The sequence below is a fragment of the Myotis daubentonii genome, chromosome 9 (genome assembly GCF_963259705.1).
Source record: "Myotis daubentonii chromosome 9, mMyoDau2.1, whole genome shotgun sequence".
Classification (NCBI taxonomy): domain Eukaryota; kingdom Metazoa; phylum Chordata; class Mammalia; order Chiroptera; family Vespertilionidae; genus Myotis; species Myotis daubentonii.
In genome coordinates, this window is record NC_081848.1 from 67,070,312 (window position 1) to 67,095,815 (window position 25,504).

A 25,504-nucleotide genomic window follows, 5' to 3' on the forward strand; every position below is an offset into this window, starting at 1 on the left:
GAACTGGTGCCTTTTCTGCTGCAAGGCCTTTGCTCTTGCGGTCCTCCCGACCTGGAGGAGAAGGACCACGTAAAAGCCAGACCGGTCTGAGTTTGCATCCTTCCTGCACCCACGGTGTCCCACCTGCCAGCCGCCAGTCTCCATCTGTGAAAAGTTGTGAGGTGTAAATGAGAACATGATGTTTTAAGGACTTAATGACAATTTTTGTTTGGGAAGTGCCCAGGGTAGAGTAGCCACTCAGCAAATCTTAGTTCCTCTCTTGGCTTGGTGGCTCAGCTGTTCAGAGATGCCCTCTTGTCTGACTTCTTCTCGGAACTTCCTGGACAGTTGCTCACGTGCCCACAGAACTTTGTGACTACCACCAATATTACTTTCAACACACTGTGTAACTATCGATTTGCCTTTGCATTTCATCAATCCACACCCCAGCCCAAGTAGTGACACCTTCCCTTTGACAGATGAGGAAACAGGCCCAGAAAGTTGAGAAATTTACTAGTGATCTATCATTTAATAAGTATCTGGAAGCATCCCATCATCAGGCCTTCTGAAAAAAATTATAGTGACAGCAATGAAAATTTATTATGCTTACTAGGTACCAAGCACTGTGCTGAGTGAGCTTTCTACCATACGGGTAACCCCCAATTCCACCTGCCATTCCCCCAAAGATAGGCAGGTACTACTCTGTCGTAATTCAAACTTACAGAGAAGGAAACTGAGGCTCAGAGAGGTTAAAGCAAGTTGCCCAAGGCAACCCAGGCCAATCTCCAAACTCAGACCTCCAACTAACTCCAAAGGAACCTGTGTCATTCTGTCTCTTGAAAAACATTACTCCCAACTGCACAGCTAAAAACCCCACCCAAGCGGGCCCTGAGTTGCGATCTGTCGGCTGCAGCCAAATCTCTGGTTGTTTTGATCAAGGATAGAGAGGGCGCTGCCGGATCGGCCTGGGGGGTGGGGGTGGGGGTGACAAGGAAGAGGGGAGGAGGTGACGGTGGAAATTTTAGGTGCTGGGGTGTGTGCAGGGGACCAGAGCACGAGTCACGTGTGCGTGAAATTCGACCTAGGAGGAGGGGAAGGGAAGGGAGCCCCCGCCCCTACCTCAGGGTGCAGCCCCGAAGGGGTATAAATACAAGTATCAACCCCATAGGTCGACTTCTTCCCCGCCTCGCTTCGCCGACCTGTGTCGTCCAGGGGGTTCCCAGCTTCTTGACTTGTTCCGAGAGGTGAGCACACCGAGCAGTCGGGCTGAACCTCCGAGACCGCGGGGACCCGGCGCGCAGAGAAGTGCCGAGCGCCCGTGCAGCTCCGGGCTGGGCCCGCGGGACACGGGCACCGCGAGTGTGCGCGCCGCCGAGGCGCTGCGCTCCCAGACGCGTCCGCCGCTGCAGGAGGGGCATTTGCCCCCGACCCGAGGTGAGCGGCTGGTGGGGTTCTGGGTCCCGGCCGCGAGTCCGTCCGCCGAGAGTGCGGGCGGGTTGCCACCGACACTCCCAGGCTCTCCAAGAAAAACCCGTTACCCGATCCCTTAGGTCCCGGCGCCCTGTCCTGTCTCTTCAAGCGCGTCCCTCCCTCCCCTTTACCCTGCTCCTCCCGCCCCCTCTTCCTCTGGGCCCATCTGGCCGCGCTTCCTCTGTTTAGAGCGACTCTCTGGGGGTTGAACAGACCTGCAGGAGCGCGGGAATCCAAAAAGTGCCACTTCTCCGATGAGGGTAATGAGATCCCCGGAGAGGCAACTCGTGCTCCCCACCCCCCTTGCCCTCCCTGCCCCGCTCCTCGCAGCTTTCCATGGTCTCATCCCCTGGCCGTCCCCCGCCCCGCACCACCCGAGTCCCACCTCCTCCCGCGGTGGCAGCCGCGCGCCTCGGCGGGGGGAGCTCGGGCTCCTTCTCTCCTTCTGGTAAACACACCCGCCCGCCCGCCTGCCCAGCAGCCGCCACTGCCCTTATAAAGTCAGCGGCCACCGGACTTCCTGCCGGAGCCTGAGCCCCCTCCCCGGGCAGGAGCTGGAGGGCGGGTTCCGAGGTGCACCTCGAGGTGCTCCGTGCCCTAAGGAGTGAGTGAGGGGCGCCCAGGGCGCTGGGGTCGCAAGTGTGCCCGCCCTGGGTCTTGGTCCACGTGGCAGCTGTTGGCTGGGACCGAGAAACTGCAGGGACACGGGTGACCTGTTGCGAAGTCGAGGAGGGCTAGCTGTCGCCCAGCCCCAGAGGAGAGGAGTGGTCTTCTTGGGACAACAGGAAGGGGGGTGTCTTAGGCCAGCTTCAGACTTCCCCTTCCTGCTCTCGCTTGCTTCTGGGGGGTCCTTCCTGGCGCGGGAGGCCGGATGCTGGCCGTTGGTGGCTTCGGAGCGCGCTCTGCCCCTGCTGACCTTTGGGGACTTGGGGAAGTGCAGGTTTGGCCCTGGGAGTGCGTCCTCTTCTGGGGTGGAAGAGCCTGGCGGCGCGCCAGCAAGCTGTGCGCGCAGACGGGACCTTTCTCATCTCTGATAGCGGCCTGGCGGGAGCTCAGTGCCGCGTGCGCCCCTGGCACTGCCAGCGCGCCCAGAGCCAGCTCCGCGGCACCCTCTGGAAAGCCCAGGGAGCTATGGGGCCTCCATGAAGGCCCCCTCAGGGGCTGGCTCGAGGGGTCTCAGGAGCCACCAGGATGCAGGACCCTTACCAGGGGCCGATGGGGGGCCCTTCGCTCAGCGCTCTGTTCCTGTGCAGGCTCGCGGCCAGCATGGCCCCAACGCTGCAGCAGGCGTACCGGAGGCGCTGGTGGATGGCCTGCACGGCCGTGGTGGAGAATCTCTTCTTCTCTGCCGTGCTCCTGGGCTGGGGCTCCTTGCTGATCATGCTCAAGAACGAGGGCTTCTATTCCAGCTTATGCGCAGGTATGCCCAAGAAGGGGCCAGTCTGGCGGGGAGAGGGGCAGCGGAGGGGCAGGTGGACACTGGAGAAGGACAGGCGGCTGAGTGGACAGAAAACAGGGTTGCTTAAACCAGAGCACTGGGCAGGAAGTTGGACAGCTCGCTTCTAGACCTCTTCAAACTTCATCTAGACTAGAGGATGGGCGGCACTCTGCCCACTCTACCCAGTTTATCTAATCCAGTCTTCACTGAATGCCGACTGCCCATCCTGGGACTGACTGGCAGCGTCCTCAGCCTCTGGCAGCCCCAGGTCTAGAGCATGATGGAGACTTCTAGAAGGGGAAATGCTACAGCTAAGTGGTGAGGGATTTCTGACTGGCTAAATAAGGCACAGGAGAGCCTACATAATAATTGACTAGAAAGGGCCTGCAGTCCTTTTTCAGGACCTTGAGTCCCCAGGTCTTCAGTCACCCTTTTCTACAAAGTTAATAAAAGCCTTATTTCCTTTAGGCCAGGCATTGTGGATGGCTCCTATTTTCCATTAAAATAACCTTGACTTTGTGTGACCCCTGTGAGGGAGTGGGAATTCTGACATTCCATTTCTAAGATTCCTTAACTGCTCTGGGCCGCCTGCTGAAAGGGCGTCCTCCTTTTCTGAGGAGGAGAGCTCTGCCAACAAGCTCAGCCTAAGCACCTGCATGGGTGTGGGATTTGGCCCTTCTCATTCTTCCTCCAGCCTCCATATTGTGGAACAGGCTTCTGGAGGAAGACCAGCTTGGGTTTGAATTCCAGTTTCTACTACTTTTACCATGTGGGTGACATCAGTGAGTTCCTTAAAACACTGAGCTTCAATTGCTTGGTCCGCAAAATGAGGAGACGATGGGGTTGCTGTGAGAGTCAATGGTGCTTGATAAATATTAGTGTCTTGACTTTACGTGGCCACTCAAATCAACTCCCTCTGGCACCTACCTTGGTTGTGGGAGAAAGCTGAGGCCTTGGGGGTAGCGCTGGAAGGGTCTTGATCTCTGCTCTGGGCAGCACCTGCTCCACCAAATGCTGCTCCGCCCCTGCCACCCTTATCTGTAAGGAAGCAGCAGGTGGCATCAAGGGATGGCCCCAATGACAGGGTGCTGGTGCTGGAGGAGGTGAGATTAGAGCTGGCAGCTGGCCTGGGGAGGCAAGTCGGGTCAGGAGGAGCAGGCTTGGGATGAAGCGATAGGCGTTCAGGGTGGCTGAGAGAACCAGGCAGAGAGCTAGCAGGGTTTTGGGAAACCCCATTTGCAAATGCAGGTGGGGAACCCAGGTTCCCTTAGAGCTGTTTACCCTGGAGACTAGGGAGGACTTGTCCTTGTGGCCTTGGTGCCTGCCACTGCCAATCCAGCAGCTTCTTCCTGTCTTCTTCCTAGAAATCAGCTTTACTGAAGATTACTTTACGTCACACATTTTGATGAGGTTTGACAAGTTTGTATACTTCAGGAACTATCACCATGATCACTACTTAAAATAGAAGACTCCCATCACCCCCAAACTCCTGCTTCTCTTTTGCTGCCCATCCTTCCACCTGAGTTTTTTAAAAAAATGACAAGAACTTTAGTAAGATATGCCACATACCTTACAATCCACCCATTTAAACCATAAAATTTAGTAATAGTTATGGGGATGTAAATTACAGCACAGGGAATATAGTCAATAATATTGTAGCCCTAGCCTGTTTGGTTCAGTGGATAAAGCGTCGGCCCACGGACTGAAGGGTCCTGGCTTCAATTCTGGTCAAGGGCATGTACCTTGGTTATAGGTTCCCCGGCCCTGGTCAGGATGTGTGCAGGAGGCAACCAATCGATGTGTCTCTCTCACATTGATGTTTCTCTCTGTCTCTCTCTTTCCATTCCACTCTCTAAAAATTAATGGAAAAATATCCTCGGATGAGGATTAACAACAACAACAAATAATAATAATAATAATATTGTAATAACTATGGTGTCATAGGGGTAATAGACTTACCATGCGATTGATCACTTCATAAGAAATATAAATGTCTAATCACTATGCTGTACACCTGAAACTAGTATAATATTGTATGTCAACTGTAATTGAAAACTTGAAAAATAAAATTTAAAAAACCTATTAAAAATAAAGAAATGGTCTTTGAAGAAATAGTTGCAGTTGAATAAATGTACTTAATGTCTGCAAAGAAAAACAACAACCAAAAATAAAGTATACAATTGAATGGTTTGTAGTCTATTCAGAGTTATGCAACCATCGTCACAATCAGTTTTAAAGCATTTTCTTTACAGCAGAAGGTAACCCTGTGCCCAGTAGCAGTACCCACTCTCCTCAACCCCCTCAACCCCCAGTTGCTCATTTACTTTCTGTCATAGGTCTGCCTGTGGCAATAATAGATTGGCGTATCCTGAACATTTCATATAAATGGCACCTTATAATATGTGGTCTTCAGTGACGGGCTTTTTTCACTTGGAATGATATCTTCAAGGCTCATCTCAGTGGTAGCACAGGTCAGGACTAGGTTTCTTCCCGTTGTGACTAATACTCCATTGTATGGATCTACCACGCTCTACCCATTCATCAGTTGATGGTCATGTGCGCTCTACCCATTCATCAGTTGATGGTCATGTGCGCTCTACCCATTCATCAGTTGATGGTCATGTGCGTTGTTTCCACTTTCTTGGCTTTTATACATAACGACCCCATTTGTGTACAAGTTTTTGTGTGGACATATGCTTTTCTTCCCCTTAGGTATATACCTAGGAGTGCAATTGCTGGGCCATAGGGTGACTCTATGTTTAACCTTTTGAGGAACTGCTAGACTGTTTTCCAAAGTATCTACACCAGTTGATATGCCTACCAGTGTTGTATGAGGGTTTCAGTTTCTCCACAGCCTAGACAACACTTGTTATGACTCATCTTTGTTATTATAGCCATTCTAGTGGACATAAAGTGTTACCTCCTGTGATTTTGACTTGCATCTTTTGATGGCTAATGATGTTGGGAATCTCCCCCGCCCTCCCCCAGGATTTCCATTTAAATAAGCAGTGAACAAAGCAAAAAATAAAATAAAAATAAAAATAAAGGGGCAGGGGGATGTTGGGAATCTTTTCATATGTTTCTTAGGCATTGGTATACCTTTTTGGAGAAACATCTATTCAATTTTTAATTGTATTATTTGCCCTTTTATTATTGACTTGTAAGAGTTCTTTATATTCCAGATACAAGTCCTTTATAGGATAATGACTTGTAAATTTTTTTCTCCCACTGTGCGTTGTCTTTTCACATTTTCACTTTGGAGGCCAAAAGTTTCCAATTTTGATGAAGCCCGATCTATGGATTTTTTATTTTGCCATTTGTCATTTGGTGTCATGTTTCAGCAACCATTGCCAAATCTAAGATCTCAAAGATTTATGCCTATATTTCCTCCTGAGAGTTTTATAGTTTTACATTTAGATTTTTGGTCCATTTGGAGTTAATTTTTGTATGTGGTGGGAGGTATCCATTTGGTGTTTTGAGTTGCCCAGAAGGAGTTTACATCTGAGCTGGTTGTTTGGGATCACTAGAGGTGATCGAAGTGAACCCTTCTCCTGTTCTCAGACCTTATTTGTCCACTCTTGGAAAGCAGGGCACATGTCTCCCAGCGGTTCTCAACCTGTGGGTCGCAAACAATGAAAATGCATCCTGCATAGCAGATATTTACATTACGATGCATAACAGCAAAATTAGTTATGAAATAGCAACTAAAATATTTTTTTATGGTCGGGGGTCACCACAACATGAGGAACTGTATTAAAGGGTCGTGGCATTAGGAAGGTTGAGAACCACTGCCTCACCTCTCATTCATTCAAGGGGCTCCAGCCTCAGTCCTTGAGCTATCAGGCTGATCGGGAGTGCTCTACCCTATTCTGCCTACTCATGCCACCTTATGAAAAATGCCAGCTTTCTGTTTCTTAAAGCCCTATTCACTGTGGCCTCAGCCTTTCTCTCTACAGGGTCCCAAGGACATAGAATTAGCCCAGGAATCTGTGTCCCCATCGTGTGTGGAAACAGACAGGCAGCATCACTTCCAACTCTGCTATGGTCTGGTCGGCTGATGTGAGCCAGTTACTTAACTTTCTTACTATCTCAGTTACTCCATCTATAAAAACAGAACAATAATCCTTACTTCAGGGCTGTTGTGAAAATGAAATGAGAGCAAGATTTCAAAATTCAGACAACTGGTGGGGGTTGTTATTATGTTCTGGACCCAGCTTTGCCAGCATTTGCTGTGTGATCTTAGGCAAGTCACCTACCCTCTCTGGATCTCCACTTCTAAGTCTGTACAATGATGTGAGGCGTTCATTAGTGTCGGCTTTGGGGTTCCCTGGCCACACCCTCTGTCTTCTCAGTGCTTTCTGCTGTCCCTCTCTTGAGGGACCGCCTGTGTGGGTGACTGACCCACCTGGAAGGGCATCACATCTAAAGAGGACTCGGCGTCGGCCTGCAGGCTGAAGGGTCCCTGGTTTGATTCCAGTCAAGGACATGGACCTTGGTTGCAGGCTCCTCCCCGGCCCAGGCCCTGGTCGGGGGGCATGCAGGAGGCAACCAATTGATGTGCTTCTCTCACATTGATATTTCTCTCTGCCTTTCCCTCTCTCTCCCACTCTCTCTAAAAATCAATGGAAAAATATCCTCAGGTGAGGGTGAAAAATAAAATAAAGAGGACTCAGAATTAGACAGGGACAGTTCAGTTTATCACACACTACTGTATATCCTACATGAGTGCCCAAATAAAACAATGGCTTAAGTTAATTAAGCAATTACTATTTGCTAGCTAGATCATTAGTCCTCACAACAGATCTGTGATGCAGGTGGATGATGTGATGTATTCTTAACCCCATTTATAGAAGAGAAAGCTAAGCTCAGAGGTGCTAAGTAACTGGTGTGAGGTCACACAGCTAATAAGGAGCACAGTGAGGATTCAACCCCAGACCCGACCCCGGAACCTTTATCCTAGGCCTCACGGAGACAGTGTAGACGGCTGTCCCCGCCCTCCTTCCGCTTAGGGTCCTCCTTCCAGCGTTCAGGTATAGACAAGACAGCCAGGTAGAGCCCAGTCCTCTGGGAGTGTTGGTGAAAGTGACTATGTCAACTGCAGGAAAGTGAAGCAGTGGGGTGAGGAAGTGCTCACTGTCGGGGAGACAAAGAAGATGGGATCCTTGTGCGCCTGTTTGTGTGTGCAGCATCCTCAGGTGCTGCCACCACGATCCCCGTTTCGCCGGGGGAATAACAGAGCCTTGGTCTCGGCAGCACAGCCAGAGGAGCCAGCATTCAGCCACGCTCTTGACTCCAGAGGCAGAACGTTTAACCTTGATCCTGTTTCCCCTTTTTTTTCCAGGTCATTTGTAGTTCACCTTCACAATTTTACCATTTCTGTGCGCCAGAGGTGCTGTTGTTTACTTAGTACTTCCTTTTAAATCAACCCACTTAAAAAAGGTAGCCTCACTTTAAAGTACAATGTGCCTGGAATCTTGGGTTTGATATTACTTACATGCACATACACATCATACACATTTCTAATATATTCATATGTACACATGTTTCTAACACACACATATATGTTCCTGTACATACATGCGTGTATTTGTATATATAAATACACATGGGTGTGTTTTGTTATTCATATAGCTAATAACTATGAAACATAAAACCCATTCCATGTGCCCCTTAAACCCCACCTGCTCTGCATACCACCTCGGGGGAGACACTGTTTTCCATGGTTTCTAAGCCTAAGTCCAGCCCTAGCCGGTTTGGCTCAGTGGATAGAGTGTTGGCCTGAGGACTGAAGGGTCTCAGGTTCGATTCCAGTCAAGGGCACATGACCTGGTTGCGGGCTTGATCCCCAGTGGGGGGCGTGCAGGAGGCAGCCGATCAATGATTCTCTCTCATCATTGATGTTTCTATCTCTCTCTTCCTCTCTGAAATCAATAAAAATATATTTAAAACATTAAAAAAAAAATAAGCCTAACTCCAGCACCAACTTAATGAGTATGTTTTCCCTGTCCCACTCCCCATGCCTCACCTGACTTGTCTATGAAATGGGGAAGTTGGGTTGGATTTCAAAGGCCTTCTGTTTTGTTGACCTGGGGAGAGTTCTGAGAGGTCTTTGCATCTTGGCCTGCTTCCCCCTTGCTTCAGAAGTCTGGCTTTCTCCAGCCACATCAAGTGATCAGGTCTCAGGAACTAGCTGATGTTAGTCAAACTCACAGGAGGCTGACGGATAAACCGGAGAAACGAACGCATTAATTGACCTGGAGCTATTAGCAACCCACGGGGCTGGGATTCTGCACCAGTAAGACGACGAAGTTACTTGGCAGCAGCGCTTTGGCTTGGGACACTAGCTAAGCCACCCTCTTCAGGACAGAAAGGTGCAGTGGAGAGGCGTTGGCTCCAGAGGTTGTCTTGACTTTGAACCTGAGCCTGCCTGTGAGGGGCTGTGAGGCCGTGAGCTGCTTTGCTTCGCGGAGCCTCCTCCTCTATAAAATGGGGATCATTGTTGTGAGGGTTAAATGAGATGCTACACGCAAAGCCGCTATTAATTAACGTAGAGCTAGTGGGACCGTTTGCAAGAGGCGTGTCTTTTGATTGTCAAGGACTTGGGAGCAGGGGCAGCATGTAGTTCAGGGGCTGCAACCTCAAATGCCAACAGAGGCCAACCAGTGGATAATTGGCAAATCGGGGCAGCGGTAAGACGGCTAATGTCAGAGCGAAAAGTGAGCGAGGACTTGGGTGACTTAGAGAGGGCAAGCTCTGGTGAAGAGGGGTGGCCCCCATCTGGCCCCAGCCGTGGCCAGATCTGACTTCTTACAGAGAAGCCAGACTTCTGGATTTTTATGTAATAACTCCTGATTTTAAACTGGCACCCAGTTCCAATTTCCCGGCCAAGTGAAACTTGTGTGGGGGACATTGCTGGTCCCCTGTTCGCAGCCTCTAGCCTAAATGACCTTTGCATTTCTTCCTGCTTTACCCAGTGGCCCAATAGAGTGCCCAGCATACAGTAGATGTCCAATAAGTGAGTGTAGACTGAATAAACGGGCGCAGACAAACCTGGTGGAGAAATGAACAGTGATCGTAAAGATCTCAAGAAATCAAGGGGCCCGTCTGAACCCCACAGGCTGTGTGATCTAAGCCTCTAACTGCTTCTTCCAGGGGCCTAAGCACCCTCCCCAGCTTCCTCAGCAGCTGGTGTCCACCGATGGGAAACTCACCATGGTCCCAGGTGCTTCGCGCCTGGTCAGCCAGCACTCATGATCTGAACATAGTTTATGTTCTTCCTTGTTATCACATAGATCACTTCACCCTTCTGCCACCTGCAAGCCCTTCAAATACCTGAAATCCGGGTCATTGTCACCGTTGCGAGCAGGTGTTCCCCCATCCCCGCCCCCAGCGTTCAGGCACTAATCACATCATCCTATCACAGCACCTGCCGTTTTAAATCAGCGTCTACTTGTTTACTATCTAATAGAAGCCCCATGAGAGCTGAGTACTTCCTGTCTTATTCTCTGCGGGATCCTCAGCACCTAGAGAAGTGGCTGACCACGTCTGACCCTTGAGGGTGGGGCATTGTCTCCCCTTCATCCGCTATTTGAGGAGCACCTTCTCTGGGCCAGGCCCTGGGCGTATGCCTCCTTTCACCTTCTCCAGCGGAATCTCCTAAGGCGCCCCCATGGGTTTGGCATTCTCTGCTCCCTTTCACAGGCAAGGAGCCTGAGGCACAAAGAGGAGGTTTCTTGTCTAAGCCTGCACGGTGGGAAGGATGGCGGTGGGAAGGATGGCGGTGGGAATTCAGACCCTGGGCTGTCTGCCTTCCGGGTGCACCCTGAGTTTGCCCTTGGCCATGATGCCTAGGTAACGGAAAGGCAGGGGAGCCGCCACCTCACGGCTCACTGAGCACTGAGTGAAGTGAAGTCACCCTCCTTCCCCCACCACAAGCCTTTTTCGTGAACTTGTCACAACTCCAAGTTGGCAGTTTACCTGGAGGACTTCTAAAGGGTGTTGGAGGGCAGTGCCATGGGCCTAATTCTGTGCTTCAGTTTTATCATCTGGAGAATAGAGATACTTTATTAGCTGACTCGCGGGACTGTTGGAAGTTAATTCAGTGACTGTCGAGAATAATGCCTGCAACATAAAAGTGTTCTATAAATATTAGCTATTATTATTATTATTTTTTATCAGAATATCATTTATGGGGAAAGTTTTATCCAGGTTTTAAGTGAATTCTTGTAACCTCAGCTAAGCATCACTCACTGACTTTGTCCCAGATTCGAAGGTGCTGCCTGTTGGGGGTCTGCCCACCCTAAGCTCAGACATTGAGTGAACCTTACAACCTGGTGAATACTTTGATGTCTGTGATCGTGTGTGAGCTAGTAGAGGCCTCCGATTAGGTGTGTGACTCCCCCTGAGTGAGATACTAGCTGCTGACATGTATGGGGCTCCTTCCCCACCAGAGTAGATAGGACTCTAGGCCACCCCCGAAGTCACGTGACTGGCAGTGAATCAGAGGCATGGGATTTGAGCACAGGACCCCTGATCCCAGGCCGCCCTCTCCTGCACCCAGCTGCTCCTGCTGTTCCGTGCTGAGCGCTCCCTTCCCCTCCTCAGCTAAGAACGCCACTAACATCACCCAGGATGCACAGCTCCGCTGGCCCAGCTGTGACAGCCAGGAAAAGATGCTCAACCTGGGCTTCACCATCGGCTCCTTCGTGCTCAGCGCCACCACCCTGCCGCTGGGGATCTTCATGGACCGCTTTGGCCCCCGGCCCACACGGCTGGTTGGCAGGTGAGGTGGCCATGCCAGGCCTGGGGGAACTGGAGGGCAGGGACTGGTGCTGCAGGGGAAGGTGAGGCGCAGTGTTCACAGTCCCACTCTCCACCCCAATCTCCACAGCACCTGCTTTGCTGCATCCTGCACCCTCATGGCCCTGGCCTCTCGGGACACCAAAGGTGAGAGGTCTGGCCTCTGGTGCCCCCACGAGAAAAGAATGAGTGGGGTGTAGGTGGATGTTAACCCAGCTTCTGCCCTTGGGTAGCTCCCCCATGCCCTTATTCACCCCTCGCCTTTCCCCAGTTCTGTCTCCATTGATATTCCTGGCGCTGTCCCTGAATGGCTTTGGTGGAATCTGCCTAACGTTCTCTTCACTCACGGTGAGTATGACAGGCCCTGGCTTGTCAGCAGGGCACCCAGGAGTGGGTGGGGGTAGGAGTGAGTGAAGGTGAGAGTGGAGAGGGGCCAGTGGATGCAGATGGAGTGTGTGTGTGTGTGTGTGTGTGTGTGTGTGTGTGTGTGTGTGTCTGTCCAGCCCACACTGTCTGTTGAGCTCTGTTCTAGGCACTGGGGCTGCAGCACAAACAGAACTGAACTTCCCCAGCTTCCCGGAGCTTGCATTGTGGGGTTGGGGGAACAGGCAACCCCCAAACAAGTAAACTAATACATTCCATCTGTAATCATAAGTGCTAGAAAGAAAATAAAAGTGGGTAATGTGATAGTGACAGGGAGGGGACAGCTTGGGACAGTATGTTTGCCGGGGAGAGCATGCGAAGGCACAGGTATTCGTGCGTGTGTTGGATTGAACCATGTGAACCTGTCAACACTTGACGGCACTTGACCTACAAAAATGGCCTTATCACACGGGCCCATCTCTTATGCATGTGTGTGCTTTGCGTGTGTGTGACTTTAAGCGTGTATGTTTGTGTTGTGGGTGAGTCTAGGGTTCAAGGCTCCTGCGTGTGGGGTGGGGGAAGCGGTTTCTGGCTGGGCCGGCCTCTGGCTGGAGCTGGTTGTTTGTTTCGGATGAGGGTTGCCTGACCACCAAACTGGGTGTTTTTGGCCGAATTCCCCCCCAGCCCTTCTTCATTCCAGCCTGGGACATTGCACAACTCTCCAAGGAAGCAGATCCCTCGTCCCCGCCCAGCCGCCCAGGCCCCTTCTCCCCGCCGTGCATCTTGGCTCAGGGCCCGCAGTCCCTTCTCCCCTGCCCGGCGTGGCTGCGTGGCGGGGGGCCTGCCCTTGGACCCTGTCCCCGCCCGCCTAGGGGTCAGGCTTGGGGGGCTCTGCCCGCGGATCGCAGCACCCCCACCCCCTCCCCGGCCCTGCCCAGCGAGCCCCAGCCAATGGCAGGGCCCGGCGCCAGCCCCGCCCCGGCCCCGCCCCCAGGCCTCGGCAGCTCGGCTCCGGCCAGGACAGCTCCGCGGGGACATCCAGTGCTGCCCGGCGTCAGCCCGGGGTTAGCGGAGCTGGCCTCGCGCCGGCGGTGCAGGGTGGAGACAGCGCCCTGGGACCCTTGAGTTGGGGGCAGGGTGGCGGGGCGGCGTCAAAGCCCGGGCTGTTCTGCTCCTGGCACTTGCCCTGTGGCCTTGGCAGCGTGCCTGGCAGATACAGGTGCCAGGGAAACCTGGCTCTGTCCCCTTTCCATAGCTGCTTGGAAGTTGGTGGGGGACTCGGTTCCCTGTGTTTATCCGGCTTCCTTCCCAGAGCTCTCTGGGCTTTGGTTTTCCCCGCTGGAGAGGGTTTAAGCCTCCAAGGCCCTCCCAGCTGTGGGATCTACTGACCCGGGAGGATGGCGGGGCCAGAGTGTACACAGAGGGCGGCTTGACTTTGCCTTGCCCTACCCTGAGGGCCTGGCTTCGGCCAGCGAGCAGAACACACAATCAGTTAATTCTCTACTGGGGGAAGCTCTGTGCACGTCAGAGCCACCTCCTGACACCTGGCCTCCCTTCGTCCCACCCTCACCTCCTAGCCTATCCCAGGCTTGTCCTGGCTCACCTGCCTTCCCAGAGCTATTTGAGGTTCAGCAGGAACTGGGACATTTGGGGCCACCGGGAAGGTTAAGGGGCACCATCTTGTGACAGAGCCAACCACGGGGTCTGGAATAAATAGAACTAGAATGGCCAGACAAGGGAGAAAGTCACTCACATGCTCTGTGAACTTGAGTACATTTCTTTCCCTCTCTGGGCCTCAACTTTCTCATCTGTCAAAGGAGTTGCACTAGATCAGTGTTTCTTTTCTTTTTTTAAAAAAATTATTTTCTAATTACAGTTGATATACATTACTTTCAGGTGTACAATATTATTTTTTAAATCCTCACTCGAGGATTTTTTTTCATTGATTTTTAGAGAGAGTAGAAGAGAGAGGGAAAGACAGAGAGAAATATTGACGTAAGAGAAAAACATTGGTTGCTTCCTGCACAAGCCCTGACCAGGCCCCGGGCCGGGGAGGAGCCTGCAGCTGAGCTGTATGCCCTTGACCAGAATCAAACCTGGGACTCTTCAGTCTGCAGGCCGGTGCTCTATCTACTGAGTTAAACCAGCTAGGGTGGTGATTTGACATTTATACACCTTACAAAGTAGATCAATGCTTCTTAAACATTCATTTCATGGGTTATTAAGAGGCATCACAGGATAAAGTGGCTCCATAAGCAACGAACTTGGGAAACCCTGGGGTTAAACAAAATTGACAAAATTTCTCTGCGAGGGCACTTTTGGGAGTCTTTTAGATTCTAAAGTGCCTTGAGAGTCTGTAGGAGGGGGTAGAGCAGTTTCCAGCATTGATTTGCCTTGTAACTTGTCTGTGGCATCTCATGGGGCTAGTGTTCTTGGAGCTCCCTGTGAGGACACTGGGCTGGATGCTTCCAAGTTTCCCAGGCGGGGCTGGGAAGGGGGAGGCCTGGGCGGGCGTCGGGGTCTCCCCTGCTCACTGGCCTTATCCTCCTCCCTCAGCTGCCCAACATGTTTGGGAACCTGCGCTCCACCATCATGGCCCTCATGATCGGCTCCTACGCCTCTTCTGCCATCACGTTTCCAGGAATCAAGGTTTGGAACTGCCCGGGGGGACAGGGAGGCCACTGTGCTTTCTTTTTGCCTTGATGTAAGAATTGGGTGGGGTTGGGTACCTATGTAGTGGCTAGTGTCCGGTGACCCAGTTCCTGCCAGTCAGTTACCACCACCTCTGGGAAAGCACTGAGGCATCATGGGAAGAGTCCAGGTGCTGTTGCCCACCAGTGGGTCTGATTTCTCTGCTCCCCTCCTTTCCTTTACTGTTGTCCTGGTCCTGGCCTCCACCCTCTCTTCTGGGCCAGAACAGACTTTCTCAGCTGGTCTCCTGCCTCTGGCCATTTCCCTCTCCCATCTGTCATTCACTTGCCTTACAGAAGGATCTTAGATGGAGAACTCACTCACACACTTTGCATCACCTGATGAATCAAGTCCAACCTGTTCCCATGCATTCGAGGCTTTTGGTTCTCTGGCCTCACCCAGTCTTTCCAGCCACATCTCCTTCCCCTGCTCTGGAAAGGCTGGGTGACTTGGGTTCAAGGTCACAAAGCTAGTCCATGCCAGGCCAGACCCTAGATAGGTCAGCGAGTGGACCTAGAGCCAGAGGCCCGAGTTTAGTTCTGGGCAAGTTTGGGGCCTCGTTTCTTCCTCTGATATCAAATGGTAACAAAGCACCCTTTCAACTGGGCCACAGTAAGCCCCTGACATTCCACGGGGAGCAGTTAATTTGTTAGTTTAGGAGGCACTTGCCCGGCACCCCCAAAGGAGTTTGAGAGTGTACATTGGTGGGGTGGCTGCCAGTTGGTCAGATAGCAGCAGGCATGGAAGGTGGGGCTTCTCCCTTTCCAACTCAGACAGTGGGGTTGGAGGAGCCAGATCTGATCCCCACTCCTTTGGGACTTGGCCCTTTGAAGCTCTGTGCTGCCTTCAGGGAAGAAAGAGCCCAAGGCCCAGCAGGAGCCATTTTCCTGGGCCGCACCGGGGCTCTGAGCAGGAGCCCGAGGGGAGGGCGGACATCGGTCATCCCAGGCAGAGGGTGGTTGAGAGGACAGCGGAGTGACACCATCTCACGTACCTGGCTTCCCAGTCTATTCAGAACCTGTTTGTCCTGGGTTAGGAGGCCTTGGGCAGAGTACTGCACACACCTCCCTCCCCCTCAGCGTCAGCACCTGTGAGAGGTGAGATAAGGCTTGTTAGCTTGGGTTTGTCTCTCCCCCACCCCCCACCCCAGGGAACAGGCCAGGCAGGGGCAGGATAAACATGGCTAGGCCTAGTAAACCTAGAGCCTTAATTCTCCTCTTTTGTACATAAAATGAGATGACATTTTTGTGTAAAACAAACATGTATGGAGTCATAGGCAAAATGAATGTGTCTTTTAAAGATAATAATTGAGATTTCAAAGACATTCTGAGCTGTGGCTGGCAACCTCAGTACCTTGTGGGAACTATTTCACCCACTCCAGGGTGAAGGAGCGAGAAAGGAAGAGGAGGGGTGAGTTTTGGGCCTGACTCTTAACTTCTGGCCTTGCTTTCCTTATCTGCAAATTGGACACAAGCAATGGGGTAGAAGAGACCTCCTCTGAGGCCTTGGGGGCCCGGGTTCTACCTCGTCCTTGAAGAGGGGGGCCTGGAGCCCGGCGGCCTCCCCATGGGTCTGCTCCTCCTTCCACAGCTGATCTACGATGCTGGCGTGTCCTTCATGGTCATCATGTTCACCTGGTCGGGCCTGGCCTGCCTCATCTTCCTGAACTGTGCCCTCAACTGGCCCACCGAAGCCTTTCCCTCTCCCGAGGAAGGCAGCTACACGTGAGTGGCTCTGTGGGGGTGCTGGGGTGGAGGGGGACCTCCCTCCTGCAGAGGAAGGCCAGGGGAGTGGTGGTGTGATGGGGAGAATGAGCGGAGAAGTCAGAGAGACCTGGGTTTGCAAGTGGCCTGCGTTCCCCGAGCTCTGCTTTCTCATTCTTACCATGGGCCTGATCCTGCACACCCACAGGTGTTTGGAATAGACCCGGCCCATACCAGGCAGTCAGAACATGGGGACTGCTATTGTTATTACCCTTTCTTCGTTTTGAGGACAGGATCAGAGTAGGAGGGACCCCGGGAATAGCCAGTGGGACTCAGGAGGGGGATAGAAAGGAATCAAATATACCACCCTTTGTGGGGCAGCCCGAATGCCAGTTTTTCCCAACTCCCTGTCAGTTCCCCAAGGGATGTGTGTGTGTGTGTGTGTGTGTGTGTGTGTGTGTGTGTGTGTGATGCTCCACAACCAAGCACAGAGGGTGCCTGGTCTTTATCGTCTCTTGTATGCCAGCCACTGGGCTTGGCCCGCATGCCATTCTCAAACAGCCCAGTGACCGTGGATTCTGCTGTTAGCAAAGTGACTTTCCTAAGGTTATATACCTTTGAAAGGGGGGTGAGCCAGGCTCTCTGACTCCAGTCTGAGTTCTTAATGCTGCCTCCACGGTAACAACCCCAGTGGAAAAGGACTCATCCAGCCTTCATTTACTGGGCGCTGAGCTGGTCCCTGGGCCAGGCTCTGAGGGACTCAGATGTGAGCCCTGCACACCTCTGAGGGAGCTCATCAGGGGGCATGTGAGTGCTGGGCAAAGGGGTGCCCAGCACCCCGGGGATGACTGGGACAGCCCCCTAGAGGCAGGCTGTTGAGGGTGGGCTCTGTGGGGCTGGTTACTACTTGCTCCGGCCTGGCTGCCGGCAGGAAGAAGATCAAGCTCACTGGGCTGGTCCTGGATCACAAAGTGACAGGTGACCGCTTCTACACCCATGTGGTCAATGTGGGCCAGCGGCTGAGCCAGAGGGCCCCCAGCATGGAGGAGGACGACATCTCCCAGGACACTCGTGGCACCTCAGGAAACCCTCGTGAGAGTGAGTATCTGGTCAGGGCGACAGCCTTGGGGACTGGGGACGGCGGGTCCTCACACTTAGTGAGCACTCACACCAAGGGCTGGCTTCTCTCTCCCCTCTTCAGTCCTCACTCACCACATGAGGTACGTGGGCAATCCCCACCGACAGGCTAGGGGGAGTGGAAATAGGGCTCAGAGAACTCTGGGAAGTTCAGATCTGGGGGTACTCTGCTGGATTCCTGGGGTAACGGAGAGAGGATGGGGCAGAGACTCCAGGCCTGTGGGGTAACTGGTTTCATCAGGGCTCCCTGCAACCTCTGAGCTTCTTGCATCAGGTGAGCTGGCCCCTCCAACACCTGTCTGGCTCGCGCCCCCTGCTGGCCGCAGGAGGAGCCGCAACCCGCCTTCTGTCTGGACCACTTCCCAAGGCGTTGGCTCTGTCAGTGGCAGGAGCACCAGCCTTGGAATCAGGAGATGAGGGTTTGAGTCCGGCTCACCCCCTCCACCCCCGTTACATGCCACGTGACTTAGATAGATCCCTTAACCCTGCTCTCACTCTCCTCATCTCTTAAACTAGCACTAATCACACCCATCTCACAGGGAAGTTGTGAGGATTGAATGAAGCTGTGGACACGGAAGCCCTTTGTAAAAGGCGGAACGCTGTGCAGTTCCTGGGGTGGTATTCCCATTGCTGGTTCTCCCATGGCCGAGTTACGGGTGTGAGCTGAGTGTAGGTTGCCCCATGAGCTCGGGCAAGTCATTGGCCTCCCTGAGCCTCAGTCTCCCCATCTGTAATATGTGGCAACAGTAGGGGTGTTGCACAATCGGATTAGTAAGTGTTTAATGCATAGTGGCTGAAGAAATTAACACACCAAGCATACGGTTTTACACCAGAGGTCGCTGAAAATGTGCTGTTGAGATAGTTACAGAGCTGGGCAAGACCTTGGAGGTCAGTGAGTCTGAATCCTTGTTTTTGAAGAAACTGGCTTCTATCCGAAGGCACATAGTGTTAGAGCCTTCACTAGAACTGCATGGGCCGGGACATTGAAGGAAACGGAAGCTCAGGGGCTCAGGGGCGCCCCCTGCTGTCTCTCTAGAGTCTGTCCCCTTCCGCAAGAGCCTCTGCTCCCCCATTTTCCTGTGGAGCCTCCTGACCATGGGCATCACCCAGCTGCGGGTCATCTTCTACATGGCCGCCATGAACAAGATGCTGGAGTTCATCGTGACCGGCGGCCAGAAGCATGGTGAGGTGCTGCTGAGCCCACTGGGGGGCACAGGAGGGTCACCCTGGTTGAGCTCCTCTTACTCTGGCTTCTCCCCCTGCTACCCCCAACAGAGACCGTCTCCCTGAAGCAAAGAGCGGAAGAGACAGGTAGGGGGACAAAAGTTGAGACCCTGGCCTGCACCCACCCTACTGCTGCCCACCTGGCAGGGAACCTGGACACACCCTGTCAGATCTAAGAATGTGGGGCCAGAGGAGGGCTATATTGGCATTCCCTCTTCTCTGCTGGAAGTGGGGGGTGGTGCCCACTGGGCTTCTGGCATCCCTTGTGCCAGCGCCTGACCCCGCTTCCTTCCCGTCCTACCCAGTTGGGTTCTACTCCATCGTCTTTGGGGCCATGCAGCTGCTGTGTCTACTCACCTGCCCTCTCATTGGCTACCTCATGGACTGGCGGATCAAGGACTGTGTGGACACCCCCACTGAGGGCATGGCCCTTGACGATGCCAGGTGACCAGCACAGGGAGGGTGACAGCAAGTAGTCAGATGGTGCTTCCATTTTCTATGTGCTTTCACATCTGGCATCTTATTTCATTCTCCCAGGAGCCCTGAGAGAGCAGAGGTACCTCCCCATTTTATAGAGGAGGAAACTGAGGCTAAGAGGGGACACGGCCTGCTTGATAAATATAGCTCACAGAGAGAGCCGACTGTGCGCTAGGCACCTCGCATCGTTTTATTTAATCCTGCAACAGCTCTCTGAGCTAGGTACAGTATCCTCATTTCACAGATGAGGAAGCTAAGACATGGAAAGGTTAAGTAACTTACCCAAGATCACACAGCTTTTGGTAGCAGGCTCCAGAACCTATGTTATAAAGGGTATACTTTTTAAAAAATATATATATTTTATTGATTTTTTTTACAGAGAGGAAGGGAGAGGGATAGAGAGTTAGAAACATCGATGAGAGAGAAACATCAATCAGCTGCCTCCTGCACACTCCCTACTGGGGATGTGCCTGCAACCAAGGCACATGCCCTTGACCGGAATCGAACCTGGGACCCCTGAGTCCTCAGGCCGATGCTCCATCCACCAAGCCAAACCAGCTAGGGCAAGGGTATACTTTTAAGGCTAGCTTGAGATAGAGGGGGCGCATTAGTTACCTACTGCTGTATAACAAATTACCCCCAACCTTGGCTTCTTTGAACAACAATCTCATATAGTTTCTGAGAGTCAGGAATCTAGGGATGATTTAGCTGAGCGGTTCTCAGAGTCTGAGTCTGTTCGGGCTGCTATGACCAAGTCCCCACAGACTGGGCAGCTTATCAAAACCAGAACTTATTTCTCAGCTCTGGAGGCTGGAAGGCTGAGACCAGGGTGCCAGCATGGCCGAGCGTGGCCCTTCTTCTGGGTCACAGACTTCTCGCTGAGTCCTCACGTGGCAGAGGAACTAGGGAGCTCTGTGGGGCCTCTTTTCGGGGGGCACTAATCCTAAGATGAGGTCTCTGCCCTCAGGACCTAATCGCCTCCCAAAGGCCTCACCTCCTCACACCATCACCTTGGGCACCAGGATTTCAACATGTGGATTGGGGGGTGAGGGGGACATGGACATTCGGACTGTCGCGGCCTTTCTCATAAGCTTTCGGTCAAGCTGTCGGCCAGGCTGTAGTCCTCAAAGTGCTGACTGGGGTGGAGAATCTGCTCCTGCACTTCCTCACGTGCTGTTGGCAGGAGGTTTGGTCCTTCCCACCCAGGCCTCTTCACGGGGCTGCTCAGGACGGGGCAGCTGGCTGCCCAGAGCAAGGTCTAAGGGGGAGACCAAGATAGAAGCGGCAGTGTCTGTAGCATAATCTCAGAACCACACCGTCACTCCCATCATGTTCTGTTGGTCACACAGAGTAACTGTGCAGCGTGGAAGGACTGTATAGGGTGTGGATACAGGAGGCGGGTGTCACCGGGGCCACTTGTTGGCCGGAGACCGCCGCTGGGCCCAACGTCCAACTGCTGTTCTCTTTGTGTTAAGTCAATAGTCTCCTGTGAGGTCGGGAGAGGGAGACAGGGAGAGAAGGTAGCTAAGGAGCAATCAGTGGCTTCCCTTCCCACCAGTGGTACCCCTGGCCCTGGCACCAGCCTTCCTCCTCTGCCCTCTGCCCCTGGGGGCCAGGGCCCATTAGCAGGGCCCTTCTGCCTAGGACCGATACCAGCCTGCCCTCATCCCAGCCTCCTGCCCTCTCCCCTGGGCCGGCCTTGGAGCCCTGACCCTGTGCAGAGCGGGGCCTGCTGGGCAGGCCGCTTGTCCAGGCTGGTGGGCAGAGACACTTTCCTGATGAGAAGCGGTGTGAGAGCTCCCCATCCTCCACCTTCCTTCCCATCCTCGGGTCTCAGCCGTCAGTGTGCATGTGAAATACGTGGGGGTCCCTGTCCGAATGCAGATTCCTGGGCGTCCCGAGAGTCTGAGGTCTGGACTGAGGCCCTGGGGTCTGCATTTTAGGAGGTCCCGGTGATGCTGGTGTAGTTGGTGGGGAGCCACAGCAGAAGGGGCAAGGGCCAGGCTGAGCAGCAGGGAGCTGCGGGGAGGTAGAGGCAGCGGCAGCAGCGGCCAGTGACCCTGTTCTCGGCAGGGACGGGATTGCCACCAAGTCCGTCAGACCGCGCTACCGCAAGATCCAGAAGCTCACCAACGCCATCAACGCCTTCACCCTGACCAACTTTCTGCTGGTGGCTTTTGGCATCACCTGCCTCATCAACAACTTACACCTCCAGGTACCTGCCTCTCAGGCTCCTCTGAAGGGACCGTGCTGGACCGTTCCCTGGGTGCCCGCTGTCCAGGAAACGTGGTTCTCCTCCTCTGGATCTATTGCCTGGTTTTCCGGGGAGTGTTTCTAGCAGGTTGGGTCTCGGAGAGGGTCGGCATGGGTAGGCGGGCTCTGCGAGGCTCCGTTTCCCTGTTCCCAGCACCCACCCTTCATGCTGCCTGCATCGAGCCCTTAAACCGCGTTCCTCTCCCTTTTGGTTTCAGTTCATGACCTTTGTCCTGCACACCATCGTTCGAGGTTTCTACCACTCGGCCTGCGGCGGCCTCTACGCGGCGGTGTGAGTCAACCTGGTCCCACCTGCCTTGCTGAGCTTCCCCCCATAAGCAGAGGGTCCCAGAGCCGAGAGCAAGGGGCCCCAGACACCCCTGAAGGCACCCCTTCCAGCCCTCCCAGCCTCCCTGGAATGCTGACATGTCCGAGGAGGGGTGGATGCTCGAGCTCCTGTAGTGACGGGGGGCTCACTACCTCAGACACAGCCTACCCCACTGCAGGACAAGTCCCCCGTCAGGAAGTCTCCCTTAGAGGAACCTGCAATACTTGGTTGGGTGACACGTGGGTCCTGTGTCTGCTCTCTGAAATGGCCCCCCAAGTGGCCTCTCTCCCCATGTCAGCCCTGTAGAAACTTCCAGACCGCAGTCTTGTTTGCCTTATAATTTCCCTGCTTCCTGTTGAACGGCCCGTTCCCTTCTTTCTCTTCTGACTCCCATTGCCCGGCGCTGCCGGGTGACTCTCCCTGTGTATGCGATGCAGGAACATAGGATATTACAGTAGCGGTGACGAAATCATGACCGTTATTGAGTATGTGCTGGTGGCGGACACATTGGGGGACACTTGACCGCACCCCCTAACCTGAAACCTTACGACAGCCATCTCAGCTCCGTCCCCTGCGTTGGCTCAAGTTAAAACTGTGGGGTCGCTCTTGATTCTTCGTCTTTTCTCCCCCCACGTCCAATCTGGCCACCATCCTGCCCGCTGCATAGCCAACCCTTCTGACCGTCCCCACCCCTGCACCCCGTCCTGGCTGCCCTCGCCGTCCCTCGGGCTATTTATAACGCAAGCACTGGAGACACCTGTTAGGACATAAGTCTCTTCGTGGCACTCCATGGCTTCCCGTCTTGTCTCACTCAGAGAAAACGCCAAAGGCTTTAAAAGGCCCCACAAGACCTGGTACAGGGACCTTTCTGCCCTCTTCCTCGCCCTCCACCTGTGGCCTCATCAACCCTGGTGCCTCATAAACCCCAAGGCTCACAGCTGTCTCACTTTCTCCAGGTCTCACCTCGCTGTGCTCCGTGGCACCTCCCTTGGCCATCCTATCTGCAACTGCAACCCCTCGACACCCTCCCCATCTCTGCTTACCTTCTCCCCTTGGCTCTTATCACCAGCTAGCACATGAGGCCTTTATCTCGCTTAGTGGGTGACTGCCACCCGCCCCACCAGAATGCCACCTCCAGGAATCTTTGTCGGTTCCGTTCATGGCTGAATATCCACGTACCTAGCCTGGCACCTGGCACACAGTAGGAGCTCAATAAACATTTGTTAAAAGCATAAATGAACAGCTCCGTGAGGCTAGGGTTAGCCCTGTGTGGAGGGGAGGAAGTGAGGCTCAGAGAGGTTGAGTTAATTGCACAAGGAGGAGGTGTCAGAAGCCAGTTTGGGGGCCCTGAAGTCATGGCATATACACCCTCCGGGCCAGGGACCGGAGAGCACACACAAAGAGCCTGAACTCTTAAGCTCTGCCCTGCCTGGCGAACAGAGGGCGGTGTCTGGGGAAGGGGACAGGCGGGGCGCTGGGCAGGAGAGGGCCACACGCCCTTCACACTTGGCCCCCTCTCCCCGACAGGTTCCCGTCCAACCACTTTGGGACGCTGACAGGCCTGCAGTCCCTCATCAGTGCCGTGTTTGCCCTGCTCCAGCAGCCGCTCTTCATGGCCATGGTGGGACCCTTGAAAGGAAACCCCTTCTGGGTGAGAACTGGGGGAGATGTGGAGGGAGCAGGACCCCCCTCCTGGGTGCAGCCCAGGAGCTGGGGGTGGGGAGCTGGTATGTGATAGAATCCTTCCCTCTTCTCATCGCAGCCAGGAGGTGCCTTGGAAGCCTGTAATCTGGGGGTTCCCAAGCTGGCTGCCCGTCAGAACCCCTCGCAGAGTGTTAAGAACACAAATTCCCCCGCCTGCTGAATCAGCAGCTCTTGGCCTGGGCCCAGGAGTCTGTTTTTAATAAGCTCCCTGGTGACATGTGAAATGGCCCAGAACGGATCCCACCCAGGTCCACCCAAGGCAGGGACCCTCTCCAGCAGCCCTGACAAAGGGGGTCCCTCAGTGACCAGTCCTGCACGCGGCAGCACCACTGGGACTGTTGGGAAGGCTTTTCCTTACATCAAACCGACATGTGCCCCCCGGAAGCTGACCTCCCTGCCCGGTGCACCACTCACTCCCATAACCCTTCTCCCACAAAGACGATGACCTGACAACTACCATTCACACACTGTGTGCTTTATCACTTCATCTTTGCCGGAAGGGTGCTGAGAGGGAGGCACTTAGAGCCCAGAGCAATGCAGAGCGGGATGCAGAGCGAGTGGAGTCCAAGCCCGTGTGAGGCCACTGTGCTGGGCCGCTGACCCTTCCATCTGCCCAGCTCCTTTAACTGCCCCGGAGGCTCTTCTCACCACCCCAGTGACCCCTCTGTCCGTGTCCCCAGTGTGGGCGCTGGTGTCAGCCAGGGTTCAAACCAGGCTCTGCTGCTTTGCAAGGCCACTCACCACAAAACGAGGCATGTTGGAACAGTGATGGAGCACAGTAAGGTCTAGCTATACGTGTCATCCTGGCCTCCTCCTCCCTGTTGGAGGAGAGAGGGAGAGCGGGAACCTGCCTGACGCTCTCTCTCTGCCCTCAAGGTGAACCTGGGCCTCCTGCTCTTCTCACTCCTGGGATTCCTGTTACCTTCCTACCTCTTCTACTATCGAGCCCGGCTGCAGAAGGTGCACACCACTGACTGGGAGGGCCCACTGAAGGCGCTGAGCAACTCTGAGGTGACTGCGTAGACCTCCGCAGACAACGGACCGGATGAGCAACCAAAGGGAATGCCTCATGTGGCTTTTCTACCTGTAACACACACAGAGCCAGGGGCCGTGGATTTATAAATACCAGGAGAAGTTCTATTTTTGTAGGGACTTGCTAAAAGGAAAAAAAAAAATCCCCCCAAGCAATGTGCCCTTGACTGAAGACAGGCCCTGCGCTAGAAGGATGGGGCCTCTTCCTCCTGGACTGGGGGAGATCCGGGTGTGGGGCTCCCCTTTCTCTGGGCCTCCGTCCTCCTGGGGCCTCCTGGGGGCTTGGGGCCAGCAAACAGCTTACCCCCAAGTCCCAGCTGTGTCATGCCCAGAGTGTACATGTAAGTGTGAAGTGTGTACATGTGCACATGTGTGTGGTGTGTGTGAACCAACCTTCCCCTAGGGGAAAGGGGCCTGAGGTGCTGGCTGTGTCCTGGATGGGGTGTGGGGGGTAAGGCCCTTCCAGGGGCTGGAGGGCGGGTTCCCTCCCTGGTGCTGCTTTTTGCAGATCTCAGAGGAAATAAAAAGGGAAGTGAGAGACTGGCTGGTGTGTGCCTGTGTCTTCCCACACCCCCACCCATCACCTCACCCAGGTTTGGCTGGGCATGAAGTAGGACACCTGAAGTGCCAGCCTGTCCACCTCTGGCTAGCTGGCTGACCGCCCTGCTCTCGGCGAGGCCCTGTCCTTAGAGTCTGGATTCAGACCCTTCTCTCTCTGCTCCTGCCCCCGCTTCCTGGGTTTGGGGTACATCCGGGAGGCTAGCCTTTTTCCATAGGGGGTCAGGGCAGGATGCTTTAGAAAGAATGGATGACTCTCAAACTTTCCTACCAAACCATTCCTGGGGGCCTATTGAAAGTGCCTTTTTAATAGTCTCCTAAAACGTCATGCAAATTTTGAGCTTCACA

General features: G+C 53.8%; 2 protein-coding genes across 5 annotated transcripts in view; one reads left to right on the forward strand and one right to left on the reverse strand.

Moving 5' to 3' along the window:
* Window positions 1–25,504, reverse strand: part of SMTNL1 (smoothelin like 1) — a 208,942-nt gene that overhangs the window by 30,052 nt on the left and 153,386 nt on the right. The window lies entirely within an intron of this gene.
* Window positions 1,250–25,136, forward strand: SLC43A1 (solute carrier family 43 member 1). Of its 4 annotated transcripts, none has more exons than XM_059709315.1 (15): window positions 1,250–1,413; window positions 2,703–2,869; window positions 11,492–11,669; window positions 11,778–11,833; window positions 11,958–12,034; window positions 14,606–14,698; window positions 16,331–16,464; window positions 17,375–17,541; window positions 18,617–18,763; window positions 18,856–18,891; window positions 19,110–19,248; window positions 21,355–21,496; window positions 21,753–21,826; window positions 23,390–23,513; window positions 24,443–25,136. In XM_059709315.1, exons 2-15 carry the CDS (start codon window positions 2,716–2,718, stop codon window positions 24,587–24,589), a joined length of 1,668 nt encoding a protein of 555 aa, XP_059565298.1. In that variant the 5' UTR covers window positions 1,250–1,413; window positions 2,703–2,715; the 3' UTR covers window positions 24,590–25,136. The 4 variants fall into 4 exon arrangements, with proteins under 4 accessions (XP_059565298.1, XP_059565296.1, XP_059565295.1 ...); XM_059709313.1 differs by lacking the exon at window positions 1,250–1,413 and adding an exon at window positions 1,596–1,709; XM_059709312.1 differs by lacking the exon at window positions 1,250–1,413 and adding an exon at window positions 1,913–2,053.